Genomic DNA, 16,622 nt, shown 5'->3' on the forward strand with positions numbered 1-16,622 from the left:
GCTTGGCTCCTTAGTTCCAGTGAAAGGAACTCTTAATGCTTCAGCATACAAAGCCATTTTGTACAATTCCAGGCTCCTAACTCTGTGGGAACAGTTTGGGTGTAACCCCTTCCTTTTCCAACATGACTGTGCACCAGTGCACAAAGTAAGGTCTATAAAGAAATGGATGAGCAAGTTTGGTGTGGAAGACCTTGACTGGCCTGCACTGACCCTACCCCTGACATCAACCCGATAGAATACCTTTGAGATGAATTAGAGTGGACAGTGCGAGCTTGTCCTTCTATTCCAACATCAGTGCCTGACCTCACAAATACTCTCCTGGAAGAATGTTCAAAAATTCCCATAAACACTCCTAAACCTTGTGGAAAGCCTTCCTAGAAGAGCCAAAGCTGTTAGAGCTGCAATGGGTGGGCCAACTCCATATTAAAGCCTATGTATTAAGAATGGAATGTCATTAAAGTTCCTGTGTGTGTAAAGGCAGATGTCCCAATACTTCTGGCAATAGTATATGTATATGTTGTAGATTTAATGTTAAATGGATAAATATTCTATTTTTGCTCATCAATCTACACCCAGTAGCCCATAATGACAAATTGAATTCGGAAAGATTAGCCAATTTGTTTAAAAATCAAAAACTGAAACCTCTCATTCATATAAGTTTTCAGACCCTTTGCTGTGGCACTCCAAATTGTAGTCAAGTGCGTTCTGTTTGCATAAATTATCCTTAAGATGTGTTTATAACTTTAGTCCAAGTGTGGAAACGTTATTTGATTGGACATCGTTTAGAAAGACATACACACCAGTGTATATAAGACTCCACAATTCACACTGTATGACAGGACATAAACCAAGTCAAGAAACTCCTTGTAGACATCTGTGATTAAATTGTGGTGAGTCACAGATCAGGGCAAGGGTATAAACCACTTCTAAAGCTTTAAGTTTTCCTAGGAGCACCATGGCCTCAATAATTTTGAAATGGATGTTAGTTTGAAACTACCCAGACTCTTCTTAGAGTTGACAGTCCAGCCAAATTAAGTAACCAGACAAAAAGGACTTTGGTTGTGAAGGTAACAACCATCTTAGTAGCACTCCATTATTCTAGTGTTTGTGGTAGAGTGGGTAGACAGAGGCAACTCTTGAATAAAGACATATGACATTTTAAAGGACTCTGACAGCATGAGGATAAAGATTCTCTAGTCTGATGAGACAAACATTGAACTCTTTGGACAGAAGTTTATATCTGGTGAAGATCAGGCACTACTCATGACCAGCTTAAAACCATCCCTTACAGTGAAGCATTGTGGTGGCAGCATCATGCTGTGAAGGTGCTTCTTAGAGGTAGAGACAGGAGACTGGTCAGAATTGAGAGAAGGATGAATGCATCCATATACAGAGAGGTCCTTGAAGGACCAGAGTGCATGTGACCTCAAACTGGGGTGATGGTTCATCTTTTGGCACAATATTGACCTGAATCATATAGCCAAGACCATGTTGGAGTAACTTCTATGGAGTTGAACCCAATAGCACATCTGCAGAGAGGCATGGAGATGGCAGTAAGCAGACGCTTTTCATCCAGTGTAAAAAGGCTTGAGAGGATCTGCTAGGAAAAATGGGATAAACCGGCCCAAATCCTGGTGTACACTGCTTGTAAAGACTTGCCAGTAAGAATCAAAGCTATAATTTCTGCCTATGTGGCTTCTACAAAGTACTGAATTAAGGGTATGAATACTTATATGGATGAGAGAGTTCAGTTTTGATTTTTAATAAATTTGCAGTAATACATTTTCATTATGGTTTACTGAGTGTAGATTAATGAACTAAAATAACAAATTGATCCTTTTAAAATTAAATCTGCAACACAGTAATGAATGCAGAAAGTGAATTTATACTGCATAATGGTGAATGACATTCTTCCAGTGTTTACATTTTTGCACAAAATGTACTGTATATAGAAATATGAAGGGCATACTAGAGTTGGTAGTATCTTTTACAGAATTCAGTGTAGACTTGGCCACTAGATGGTGCCACTTTCTTGTTTAAAACATTGAATTAATTTTCTATCTTCTGAAGTTTGCATTTTATTTTTCATCTTTAACGTTATGAATTCAGTTGTATTTGTTGCACGTGGCAAAAGAAATCTAAAACTGATATGGAGAAACTTAAAAAGGTTTTTGTTTAATAATGCCATCAGAAATAAAACTCATAGAACAAAATGGTAAATGTAAGCTGCAGTTTCGAGCAGTGACAGAAGTCTTTTATATACACTTTATATAAATACCAGGTATAGAAATGTGTATGCTATCTTACAAAGGATTAGGTATTCCCAATGTCACAATATTAAAACACGCTTCATATTCCAATATTAAAACACCTCCCACTGCTATCATCTTTCAGTTGCAAGTAAAATGCTGGCACTGTTTGACTGAAATTTTGCACACAACCAATCTACTTAAGAGGTAAATTGTGCCAAAAAATCTTTTCATATCCCACCTAAAGTTACTGACAAGTGAACAGATGTTAATGTATTTTTAAATGCTCAGATTCAAACTACAGAAGTTACAAAGTCCATTTAAATGCATAAAAAGCCCCTTCAGTTCACTTAATATAAAGAGTTTGTTGTTGTGAGAGTCATTCTCATCACAGTGGTTTATAAAATGGCTTTTCACTAAAATATAGATGCTTTTTTGTGCTTCTTGTAATTTTAATTTGCAATTTTCCTTCTTCATGGTGGTTACTGAAAAAAAAAATTCTTATAAGATTGGAAGGTACCAATAAGAAGATGTGCCATTCGCTTCAGGAGAAAGGGTGACATCTAATTAAGTTAAGCACATCCTTAGGGTAGAAGTTACAGTAGAAGTCAAAATCCTAACCCTGTAAACTCACTGATTGACCCTGAGCAAGTCATATAACATGCCTATGAAAAATAAGTGTTAATAGGTTCACAAGTGCAGAGATAATTTAAAGTGTCTTAAAGTAATGGTCTGTTATATGCTGTAGCTCCATCCACCCATTATCCGACCCGCTATATCCTAACTACAGGGTCACGGGGGTTTGCTGGAGCCAATCCCAGCCAACACAGAGCTCAAGGCAAGAAACAAACCCTGGGCAGGGCACCAGCCCACCGCAGTATACTGTAGTTACTGTATAAAACAAAGTAGCTATTCCTGCAGATTGAGAGAGGAGTTAGCTGGGTCTGGTTTTGGGAAAATAGGTCTGTTGTTTGGCTCCTGAGTATAGTAATATTTGCTTGAGAACTCCTATATCCATATTTTACAAAGAGAAGCACAATCATCCTAATATATTTTTTTGCCTTTGTATTTTCCATTATAAGACCAGGAGATGCCAAAGTCTGTCCTTCGGTACTGTAGATAAGGCATAGGCTGACCCTGGCTGAGATGCATGCACATTCTAGAGCAGGGTTGTAAAACTCAGATCCTGCAGGCTTTCGTTCCAGCCACCATCTCAATTAGTAACCAAATACTGCTGCTAATAAAACATACTTCCTTTGATTTAATTTTAATTGACTGGCTTTTTAGGATTGAGGAACCTTAATTTTTTTCTCCATCTTAACCTGCATCCAAAGAGTAAAACAATAATGTAATGAAGAGTAGCCAGTCAAAGGCCAGCTTATTTGGGGGTCTCAAATTAAGTTTGGAAGGCAACTATTTTCACACTAGTCAGGTCCTTAATTAGAAGCCCACTATTCATGTTAATGAAACAAGTTGAAACAAGCACTTTATTTGTCCCAAGATTTACAGAAGCACAATAAATAAATATTGTTATATTATGACGAACAACAAACATTTCTCAAATACACACTTCTGACTTGGAAAACTTCCAACTTAGTCGCAATGAGGTATTAGATTATAAAGGCACATTGCATTTGGTATAAAGGAGCCCCAGTAGGGTTTCTTCACACACTTTTGCTGAATAATTTGTTGGTTGAAAATACTCAATGTTAATGTGTCGGAGAGACAATGTGTAGCATTGTTTATAATGGCATACAGTTTTGTTTTAATTCTCTGCTTTGCTACTACTTTCAGAGGTCAACAGTGAATCTCATAACTGAGACTGCCTTCTTACTTATCTTGTTGAATCAGTGGGTCTCTCTTGAGATTTGGTTACCAGCCCAGCACACTACAGCGTAGAAAATTGCACTGGACATCACAGAGTTGTAGAGTATGTAAAGTAGGTCACTGCCCTTATTAGCGGGTGTTGTCTCCTAAGAGTCTGCTCTGCCATTTCTTATATAGCTACTCTCTGTTACTAGACCATTCCAGCCTGTGATTAATGTAAGCCTCCAAGTATTTGTAGCAATGCACCACTTCTATATTCCCTCCCTGAATAATAATTATTTATTTTGCAGACATCTTTGTCCAAGGCAACTTATGAAAGAAATTATAATACATACAAGAATTAGGGTGCAAGCATCAAAGCAACAGAGAACAAGATAAAAAAGCAAACACAATGGAGTAGAACTACTACATAACTATACCTACAAAAGACTAAGACAAAAACATAGAAATCAGTATCCTAAACTCTTTGTCAGTACAATAGCAGCTGTCATCTAGGAGAGAAGCTAAGCAGATCCAAAATATTTCATGAAAGGGTGTGTTTTCAAAAGACACCTAGACACAAATAAATTGGTTGACGTGTGAATGGATATAGCATGAATATTTCACAGCTTTGGAGCATGAACAGACAAACATTGTCCAGTCTTGGTACATCTGGCAAGAGGAGGGACAGTTAGCAGACCAGCAGAGCCAGAACCGGAGCTTCTTAAATGGACATAAGGAGAAACCAAGAATTGGAGATCCTGAGGAGCAGAACTGATCAGAGGATTGTGAGTCAAGACAAGAGTTTTGAACTGGATTCTTGCAGTAACAGGAAGCCGATGGATAGCCTGAAGCAGAGGGACAATAGGAGTGAAACAAGGAACAGAGAGCATCAGTTGAGCAGCTGCATTCTGGGGAAGCTGGGGAGGTAAGTGATAAGGCTGAAGGAAGTTCTGCCAGGTGAGAGTTGCAGTAGTTCAGCCGAGAGAGAGACAGTGCCTAAACAAGGAGTGGAATGGCATCATTGTTGAGGAAAGGTTCAAATCCTCTGGGTATTATGAAGAAAGAAACAACCGGACTGGGTCATTGAAGACATATGCTCAATGAATAAAAGCAAAGACTCCAGAGTCACACCAGGATTCCTAACAGTGACTATTGCCGAAAGGGTGGCATCTTCAAAGGTGATGCTTTGTGATGCATCTGTGGAAGATATCTGACTTTGAATGATTAAGTTTAAGGTGATGATCTTTCATCCATGATGAGATGGCAAAGAGACTGCTGAAGATCTGGGTTAAAACGAGTGGGTTGTAAAAGGGAAATGAGAGGAAGATTTGTTCATAATTAGCATGTAGGTGTTAGGATAATCGTTTAGAAGAAATGACAGGCCCAAAGAACAAATGTAGAGAAAAAGAGACTTGAACCCAACACTGATCCTTGAGTCACACCTGTTCAAAGTTTCTGTGGAGAAGACGAGGAGTTAGACCAGGAGTGACAATAGGATGTATCCAAGAGGTTGGACTTGAACCAGTCTAAAGTAGAACAGCTAATTTCAAGTTTTTTAAGAAAAGAGATAAGCATGGAGTGATTAAAGGTATTGAAAGTTGATAAAAGGTCTAGGATGATATGGACAGAGAGATAAGAAGCTCAAGCAAATCTAAGAGCATTAGATACAGAAAACAGTGTAGTCTCAGCAGAGTGACCCTTGCAAAATCCAGATTGAACTAGAACTACCAGATTGTTGTCAAAGAGAAATGAAGAGAACTGCTTGTGTACTATGTGTTCTAAAGTCTTGGCCAGGGATGGCATAAGAGAGACAGAATGATAATTCTTAATGCTAGATAGGTTGAGAGAGGGTTTCTTTAGAATAGGAATACATGAGACTTCTTAAAATCAGTAGGGAGGATACCAGAGGTCAGTGAGGCATTGCAAAGAGAAGAGGTATAGGGGATCAAGGAAGGAGAGATGGACTAAAGAAGGTTTGAAGGAAATGGGGCACAGGGCCTATGGTTATAGAGCAAGTCAGAAATGTGTCATTTCAAGAAGAGAACGAAGAAGGAGGAGAATGATATGGAAGGGGGTCAGAGGATGTTTTGGGGGCTTGAATTGTTTTTAAATGTTGATGACTTTGGAAGAGAAGAAGGAAGCAAAATTATAAGGAGAGAAGGACAATGGTTTTGGAACAGCAGGAGAGCTTAAGATTGGCTTGAAGACAGAGCAGAGGTGGTGGTCTTTTCTTTCTGAGTTTGGGATTACATTTTGAAAGAAGGATTTTGTTGCCGATAGCCAAGATGCAGAGAAGGAACACGAGGGTACTATACTTATCCAGGAAGTATGGTAATTTTTTCTTATGCCAAGCACTTTTAGCTGAGTGCAGTTGCCTCATTTGAGCAGCATGGAGAGTGGAAGATAGCTAAAGTTGGGGAGAAGTGGTATGAGCATGGTGAAAGACCAAAGCACAGTATGCATTAAGAGAAAAAGTGAGGGAAAAATACTTGTTGTGCAGCCTATAGAGAGAGATGGGCAAAGTAATTGGGAGAAGAAGGTACAGACAGAACACTAGTAGAAAAGTGGTAGGATATAGAGAAGAGAGGCAATTGAGCTGAGAGAGTCAAAGTTGATGTTGAAGTCTCCTATGAGGTTAATGAGATCTGAGCATAGAGATACAGAAGAGAGAAAAATTCAAGTTCATCCAGTAATTGGGGAAGGATAGATTATGTCAAGAAGAATTTTATAAGGAAGGTTACTTGAATAGCTTGATATTTAAAAAGAAGAAAATGAGAAGTTACATGAAGACTTGTTATATTTATAGTCCAAAGTGTGCAGGATGAAGAAGAGAAAGGAAAGCAGGATTGTTCCTTGTGGTGATACAGTTGTCCTCACCATCTATATCAAAGCCACATCCTTGAGCCTCACAAACTCTGGTCTGCCCAACAGATAGTCCAATATTCGAGACACCATAAACTCGTCCACCTGCTTATGTCTGAGCTTATGCCTAAAAAAATGGATGGCTAGATGGTATTGAAAACACTGGAACCGTCAAAAAACAGTACTGCTAACTTTATCCGGATGGAACTAAGCCCTGTGGAGCAGACAGATAATTGCATCTTCCACTCCAATTTTTCTCCGATAGACAAACTGCAGTGTGTCCTGGTGGTCTATCAGGAGACTCATAAAGTCCTGAACCAGCCCCTTAAAGGTCTTCATGATGTTAGACATAAGTCCCACTGGTCTGTACAGTAGTCATTAGGTAACGGTGCCTGCATTCTTTGGAACTGGAACAGTGCAGGATGTTTTCCATAGCAGTGACACTTTTTGCAGACTTAATGATAAACCGAAAAGATGACAGAGGATACAATAGAGATGGTCAGTACAAGCCTTAAGAAGGAGGGAAATCTATTTAAAATGATTTGAAAACAGAGGGAACTGGAGCAACCAACTGCACTGGGAAGGCCCCCACAGAACACCAAGGGATAATGATGGGAGAACAGAACAGAACTTCAGGTTTTCTCGGCTGAAGGCTGTTAGATGGTGGGGGAGAACACGAGACAAAAGAAGGATGACTGTGCTAGCCATTGGACATCTTCTCTTGCTGAGGAGACTTTTTATGGGGTGAACACAGGAAATGTGAGTTTAGAATGGATGTACCATGGCTTTTGTTGGGTTTTATGAAGAGGTCCTGATTCTGATTTTAACTAATCTTATGAATTATTTTTTTATTGAGACTTAACTTCCACAAAGTGACTTGTTTTTATTCTGGATTATTGTTATTTAATGAATCTGCACAGCATTTTGTTTTGGACACTAACTGCTTTGAAATAATAGCACAAAGCACATTTTGCATCATCTCCTGTTGTGATACGTCTTGATCACCCAGTCCATCCTTGGTTGTGATGATCTATGTTCTGGGTTCAAGAATGGTAATGCCAGCTGCTGGGAACCTGGGCATCACACTGCCCTCAGATTTTGACATCCCCATTCTAGAGCATAATCACACACACTCATTCAGGACTAATTTAAGGTCAACAATTAACATTTATATGCTTGATTTTAAAATGTGCTGGGTACACAAAGTACCTGGAGTATACCACACAAATATGTTGAGAATACAGTATGTAAACACCACACAAGGTGTAATTGGTTTAGAATTTAACTTGCATCCGTGCAGCTGTAAGTCACCAGTGCTACCTTGCAATAGTGGCAGGTATACAGAATGGACTATATGTGGCATGTTTAGTTAAAATGTCCTTTAAACTTACTACCAGATAGTGCAGGTAAAGCAGATGCAGAAAATACACATGACTACCTAAGAAGTTAGGCAAGGTTTATTTTATTGTGTTGTGTGGTGATATTATTGGCTGTTCATTATTTTATTTTACATTTATTGCAGATAATTATTATAGCAATTATTGAACATTAGCTAGCTTTAGCATCATTTATATATTGGGATACATGTGACTTTTTGTTTATTTTTTACCCTTATGTCTTTGAATATTAAAATGTAAGCATTAAGTAATCTGTTGTTCCCCTTTCATATTTTTATGAGAGTGTTTTTCAGAATAACTAAACTGAACTGTTTGTTTGACTTAACATAGTGATCTTTGGCCTCCTGCAATGTAGTACATATCTGATAAGAACAATTGTGCACATTATTTATTACCATGTTTATATTTGAAATGTTTTCAGGAAGAGTTCCCAAAGGGCCAAAGTAAAGAGGTTTCTGGCCAGAGTACTGTATTCTTGATTATTTTAATGGCAATCCCAAGAAAAGTAATTGGGCAATTGAGTCAGTTAGAATAGTCAAACTTAGTGACAACAGTGTTCCTCATTCCTGATTGTACCATGAAATTTAATGGAGTCCCAACTAAGATAGTTGACAGTCATTTGAGAAACATTTCCTGCCCCTGTAAATGTAAACCAGGGAATAAGAACTTAAATGTGCCACCAGAGGACTTTGTATCCAACTTGCACCTAGATTTTATAGGGCCCTTAGGAATTTTTCTAGAGATGCCCTTGAAGTAAAACTATAGGAACATGAAATATACAAGCTTGGGCATAGAAAGCAGAAAACAGTTGAATGCTGTACAGTAGGAGGATGGCTGTACACCCAAGTTAAAAGATGGGAAACTGAAAAACAATGAATTATTTTGCCAGGGATAAAATAGACTTTTTTTATTTGATTTGTATTAGTGCCCTATTAACGTTTGTGTTGTAAGAACAAAGAAAAATTTCTTTAGTTTGCCAAAACTCTGCCATTTCAAGGTCCATGCTGGGTATGAGTACAGATCACATCTTGTGACATTATATGCTGTGGTTAACTTGACCCGTAAGATAATTAAAAACGTAATGTAGGATACTTTTTAAAAACATCTTTTTTGATAGCTATAGGTTTGTTTCCAGTTTGTTTACAATTCAGACCAAATGATGAATTACGTTCAGAGAGAAATGAAAAGAAATATTTCAAATTAGTGTGTCAAAAATTAAATAAAAAGGTTTCCTTGATATAACACAACAGTGTCTTTTTCAAACCCACTACTGTTCCATAAAGATCTGATAAATGTTCTCCTCCTGCATCATTTTAAGGTTATAGACCAGGGGCCTCATGTATAACGCCGTGTGTAGAATTCGCACTATAACATGACGTAAGCACAAAAGCCGAAATGTGCTCATGCACAGAAAAATCCAGATGCAGGAATCTGTGCATACTCCAACTTCTGCGTTCCTCCGCTACATAAATTCCAGTCAGCGTGAAAAGTAACGCTCGTGCACCCGCCTTCTGTCCCGCCCCAACTCCTCCCAGAATTACACCTCTTTGAATATGCAAATCAATATAAATCGCCCTTAAGCTCAGCCTTCTGTGAAAAGACAATGGGAAAAGCACTGGGGGAAATATAAGAATTTCAGTGAATACCAAGTGTTTATTTAAACCGTGGTATAATCAACAAAAGGAAGTTGATTGAGTGACTTAGCATGTTGGAGAAACTTGAAAGCTCACGTTCACAAAGTCGCACAGTGCCGGAAATAAAAAAAGTTGTCAGATATCAAAGTCGCCGTGAAAAGGCGTAGCCCACTGCCTGAGTGTCATATGAAAGCTTATTAGGGTACAGAGAAAATAAAAGGCACACAGTGGGGAAAATGCACAAAATATCAACTTCAATCTCGAAATTTCCACTTTAATCATGTAGTTTATTTTGTCATTAAAATAGAACATCATAAACTTCATCTTAAAATCGTTTAATTAACCAGTTTCTCAAATCACATCGTAATTAAAGTAGCACGTTAAATGCTTTGTTTTGTATTTGATCTTCTATGTGCTCTAAACCGGCTCTCTTCCTCCGACTGGACACAGAATCCATTACATTTGTGATATTACAGCTCTCTGAATAACTAAAATACTGAGAAGTATGCGTGATATCATTTTCATGATGATAGGAGTTAAAGCACATTATTAAACATGGGTTTCGCGACGCAGTGATTGTACGCGACCTTCGATGAAATTATTTATTGCAGCAGTACTTGGGGGCGGCTCTAGGCTTGTGGCGGCCCTGGGCAGAGGTGGATGTCCACGTCTGTTGCAGACACTGCATAGCTGCCTCGTGCTCATGACACAAGCATTTAACTTTTGTCGAAATTTGCCGCTGTGTTTTTAGCTGTGTCGTTATTTTCTCTTTCTGTTTTATATCCAATATATATTGGCGTGGCCGCCACTGCAGTCCTTGCTTTTCTTTCTCCAAGTAACAGATCGCCACACAATCAGCTCTGTAATAGACGTTGTCATCTGTTTGCTTAGAGCGCCGATTCTTTAAAACGTTTAAGGAACATTGAAATATCTTCTTAGTACATGTTTAATTATTCTATCCTTCACGCCAGTCCCAGTGAAGAATATAGATTATTTAAATTAAGTTAAAGTTTTATCTGTATAATATAATAAACATATTTTGCTGCATTTCATCTTAAAAATGATATCGCCATCATACAGTACAGGCCAAAAGTTTGGACACACCTCCTCATTCAATGTGTTTTCTTTATTTTCATGACCATTTACAGCACTCCATCACTCTCAAATAGCCCTTACACAGCCTGGAGGTGTGTTTGGGGTCATTGTCCTGTTGAAAAATAAATGATCGTCCAACTAAACTGACTTCTGCACAACACAACTGCTGGTCCCAACCCCATTGATAAAGCAAGAAATTCCACTAAATAACCCTGATAAGGCACACCTGTGAAGTGAAAACCATTTCAGGTGACTACCTGTTGAAGCTCATCGAGAGAATGCCAAGAGTGTGCAAAGCAGTAATCAGAGCAAAGGGTGGCTATTTTGAAGAAACTAGAATATAAAACATGTTTTCAGTTATTTCATCTTTTTTTGTTAAGTACATAACTCCACATGTGTTCATTCATAGTTTTGATGCCTTCAGTGAGAATCTACCAATGTAAATGGTCATGAAAATAAAGAAAACACATTGAATGAGGAGGTGTGTCCAAACTTTTGGCCTGTACTGTATGTAAATACTCGCTTTATAAAGTGGCTCAGGTTGTGTAATATTATAACTGTTGTGCAAGTTTACAATGGGGTGATTGTACTTATAAGTGTAAACAGTTCTACAAGGAGCAATTGATTAAGTGCGTTTAAAGTTCTTGGGATGAAACTGTTTCTGAACCACGAGGTCCATACAGGAAAGGCTTTAAAAACGTTTTGCCGTGACTGAGACAGCGTGTGCTTGATACTGTATACCGATAATTCGCTTTCCGATCAGCTGCTGCTGTGATTCCCCACTCAGATACAGTGATATAAATACTCCGAGTGGTGCAGTGAGAGTAATGTGGAAAAAGATGATCCGCTGTGGCAACTCCTAACGGGAGCAGCTGAAAGAAGAAAAAGAAGAAGGTGCAGTGAGAGTAACAATGCTAAAGCAGTGATGGTATTTGGAATACTTTGGCTATTCCCTGGACCATTATATTGTTACAAGTTAATTAAATCAGATGCATTACACTAATAAACAATATGCGGTTAGTTTCAGTGTATTTATAAAGCTGTGTCAGGAAAATAAAAGAGGAACAGGACCACACAGGAACAGTAGCACTGCTTTGACACTGGGTGCCGCCAGTCTGCAAAACCAAGCGGAGAACTTGCGTACGACAAGGTATGAGGTACCGTGGAAAAGTGTGTGGCTTTACGCCAAGTGTAGGTTTTATACATCGCGATTTGAACATGGAAAAGTTCTTACACAACATTTCTGTGCTTACGCACCGTTTATACATGAGGCCCCAGGTGTTTTGTCTTTGAATGAGTGGAGCACACACAAATCCATTCCAGTCTTTACATTTGCACAGGTTTCCAAACATGCAATGCGTAGGTTACAGAGGCCCTCAAAAGCAGATATTTAACACCTTGAGCAAGATAGAATCTGTCATTGTCCCTGTCGACAATGCACTGTGCATGGGTGTTGCTGTTAGCATTGACTCTAGGACACAAATCAACAACTTTTGAATTACACAGCAGCCTGCTTTACCTCTGCACCATCAGAGATTTAACTGAGCTTTTTTGACATAGATCATTACCAAAAAACTCTAAATGTGCAACAAATACCTACAAACTGATCCAAATTTATTACACTTATTAAACTCCAAATAATCGATTACCTTAATATGTATCCCCTTTACTATGAAACACCTAAATCTTCACTGAGGCAGCCATTTGTTTTAAAAGTCACATAATTAGTTAAATGGAGATCATCTGCGTGCAGTCAGTGGGTTTCATCATGGTATAAATGCACCAGCATCTGGAAGGTCCAACTTTTGGAGGGTCAGTTTCTTGGGGGAAACTAAAGCATGAAGACAAAGGAATACTTCAAAAGAATATAGTTAGGACAGTTATTAATAAATGGAAAGAATAATGTGTAGTCATATAACAGTAAATATTTAATGTGCAAAAAAAAATCAATTAAATATAATATAAACCAAAATGAGTGGACTGCACTGTAAGTGCAGAGTTTAGCTCTGCTGCTTCTTGGATCTAGCACAGTGAAAGGCAACCTTTTTCGAGTTGCAGCACACTAAGTCCAAAAATTTTCTTTCGCGGCGCACTTGAGGGACTGCCCATAAATAAAGTTGTATCGACACAATCTATGGACAATCGCCAATAAAAACAGTTAATTTTACGAGTTTGAAAGACATTTTATTAATAAAGGAATCAAAGGATAAATCTTAAATTTAATTAATGTGAACCCAGAGATTTTTTTCAGCACATATGAGATTGATGCGAGGATCAATTTTCGAAAGACAGACGCGCATTTCTTTGTCGATCATAGATGTCTTTTGCGTTTCTTAGACTTCATTTCCGTAAGTGTTCCGTTATCTATTTTTCCGACATAAAATATATTTTTTTAAACATTAACTTTTTAATCAACCAAAAGTTCAAAAACACTAGCAATTTTAAATATTTTACAAAAGCTTTTGGCGCCCCTGGAAAATTCCACGGCGCATGGCGCACCGGTTGCCCGACAATGATCTAGCATCTTAGGTTTGAACTCCATACTTAGATGTGGCCTGTGTAGAGTTTACACATTCCCTCCAAGTCTGTGTGGGTTTCCTACTGGTGCTGATTAGATTGATTGGTGATTACCAACTTGCTTTAGTATGAGTAAGAGTGTAGGCTGTTTGCTGCCTTGCACCCATTGTTTCTAGATAGGTCCATGCCTCTGTCACTTTATGTGGGTTTGAAAATGACGAGTGGGTGTTACAATTAACACATAATTAAAATATTTGCCAGAGTCTGTATTTTTTTCTTTTTACACAAAATTGAAGCTTTATTTGGGGATGTAAGGTGGTAAGTTAATAAGTACATCATCTTTCTTCCATTGTGTCTGTTCTGAATACCTATCTGTGTAAAATCTTAATTTTTCTAAAACAATTTCATCATCCAGAGTAACAGGCATCTATTGTCAACCTCTCCAGAATCAATATCAGGATAAAAACTGTCCCTGGAGAGGACCCCATTTAATCACAGAGCACACTCATGTACAACAGTTAAAACTGCCTAATTTAGAGATACCATGTAACCTAGGTTACGTACGGTATCTTTAATACATGGAAGGAAAACCAGAGGACCTACTACTGAAAATTTATAGTGACATAGAGTGTTCAAACAGAACAGCATCAGAAGTACTTCACTGTGAAAACAAGCATGCTGTTTTATTTATTTTCAGACTAGCAACAAGGCTGATAAATGTATGCTTTAAGGATAGAGTAGATGTAGTATTTTGGCAGCAACTGTTGCAGAAATTGAGAAATTGTTAGATATGAAGCATTAATTAGATGTAATTTTGTTAATGTTTAGCATGTACAAAAGCTGTTTTTTTTTTTTTTCTTTTCATTTTTTTAAAAATATTTTATTTCTATTTATAAGCTCACGGGAATCCTTTTGAGAGGAGAAAAGCGACTTCAACTTAACATCTTTGTTGAGAAAATTCCTTCATTTAGGTAAGTATGAAATGTGTAATATGATCTATTTGATCTTGTGTGCGAAGTTCATTCTGTATCTCTTCTTTATTTAAATCCTTACTCTTAATGTAGTTGAAGAAAAAGAGATTGCCAGGGGCTGAATATTAGCCAGGCTGGATTTGCCTAAAACTCCTGGATTGAGAAGTATAGTATCTTGGTAAATATAAGGTTTGCTTTATATTGCAAGTGTGTATATCTGCGATTATATAAAGTAGCCATTACAGAAGTGTAAAGAAGTGTAGAAAAGCAACACGACCCCCCTCTGTGTAATTCCAAACTCAAAAGAGCCCCAGTGATAAGAAAATGGATGTATTTGTGTAACCCACGGGTCATACCTCACATCTGTATTAAAGAGCAAAGACAGATCAGATAATGGGAAACAACTAACCACAGTAAAACAGACATTTGAATGAGCTCACTTTTATGCTTCATGTTTTGTAATGAACTTTTACAAGCAACAAAACAAAATGGTCAGTGATTGTTTGACTCCGACTCTATAATCATTTGCCATCTACTGCTGACTAATAATGTTAATTTTTTTTAATATTCTGCCTACAAAGTCAAGCTTTCTCTTTTCAGCATACAACTTATAACTGAGTAATTCCATGAATGTTCATGCTGTTATGTAGATTTTGTGTTTTACAGCATCAGAATGCTGCACCTTTATGTGGACAACAAAACTATGTTATATTAGATGCTGTGGTGGTGCAGGCTGTCTCCATGCTCTCACTCTTGTCTGGGAGCCTCTTGAACTTGACACCATCGATAGTCATGACTGGGATAAGCTGAGCAGATGAGGACAAACAAAACAAGCAAGGGGATGGTGAAAAAGTGCAAGTGCTGTTAAAACTGGCTGGCAGGAAACTCATTTAAAATCCACAAGCCCTGTGGCCTTCCTTTAAAACTGATGCCTCTCTGGCTTACCCTATCCGGACTGGAGAGATGTCGACCAACAGGTGCAGACACCCATCTCATACGGCCCATGTTCTTGTCACCAATCCACCGGTGTTTGCGGGCAACCACCAAGCCGAGCTCCACCTGAACCACTGCCAATTCTGGCTCCACCCGGTGCGGGTGCTCTGTTGTTCCACTGTTGCCATTGGCTCCACCCGATGAAAGCACCATCATGGCATAATGGTCGCTCCTGCTGCCAAGACACTCAACAGGAGTGACCGACACAGCTCCCTCCTGAGTGATGGCCACTCACTCCTCCTTGGGGCTCTGCTCCCATTCACCTGCTTCCCATCTCTGCACCAGCTTGCTTTCTTTCTCTTTCCTGCCTGCTTCTTCACCCATCCTTTAACCTTCACTTTATTTTCTTTTTTCCCTTTTTTTTTCTTCCCTTGTGACCTTGCACTCCCATTTTTATATGGTGGGGAGCAGTTACAGGTGTGATCGCCTGATTGTTGCCCAGGGTTGATACTGAGACAATCAGACCACCCGCATGTGCCAGCAAGGAAATGCACGTTTGGCTGACCGCCTCACACCAACCTGGAGACGAGGAATGTTCACAGCAGATAATTCGAACCTGCTCCACTCCCCAGCGCGAGTCTTCTTCTTTTTTCAGCTGCTCCCTTTAGGGGTTGCCACAGCGGATCATCTTCTTCCATATCTTTCTGTCCTCTGCATCTTGTTCTGTTACACCCATCACCTGCATGTCCTCTCTTACCACATCCATAAATCTTCTCTTAGGCCTTGGGTCCTTTTCTCCCTTTTTAGTGTCCAACCTCTCAAACAACTCTTCATACTCTTTTTCTTTAGCCTTCACCACCTCTGTCTTCACCTTGCACCTTATCTCCTTGTACTCTTGTCTACTTTCTCAGTGCGAGTGCAACCAATTATTTATTTATTAAAATGGCCAATTTTTTTGAGCCACGGACCTGCTATACCACAGATGCATTCATTAATTTTTTGCATTTATTTTGAGATCCAGCACTCATTTTGGTTTTTTTTTTGTGTTTTTTTTTATTTAAAGTCCCAGAATTCAAATTTTAACATAGGTTTTCTGTTTCAAAGTTTTGTTTTGTTTAGATTTTATTTTTATGGTCTTGGTCACCATCTTGTTTA

General features: G+C 38.5%; 1 protein-coding gene across 1 annotated transcript in view; it reads left to right on the forward strand.

Annotated features, from left to right (window-relative positions):
• Positions 1-16,622, forward strand: part of LOC120527400 (lysosome membrane protein 2-like) — a 140,802-nt gene that overhangs the window by 53,394 nt on the left and 70,786 nt on the right. Inside the window, exon 9 of the mRNA XM_039750775.1 lies at positions 14,461-14,534. Within this exon, the coding sequence (XP_039606709.1) occupies positions 14,461-14,534 (74 nt within the window). The remainder of the gene's footprint in view (positions 1-14,460; positions 14,535-16,622) is intronic.

This window comes from Polypterus senegalus, chromosome 4, assembly GCF_016835505.1.
Source record: "Polypterus senegalus isolate Bchr_013 chromosome 4, ASM1683550v1, whole genome shotgun sequence".
Lineage (NCBI taxonomy): Eukaryota > Metazoa > Chordata > Cladistia > Polypteriformes > Polypteridae > Polypterus > Polypterus senegalus.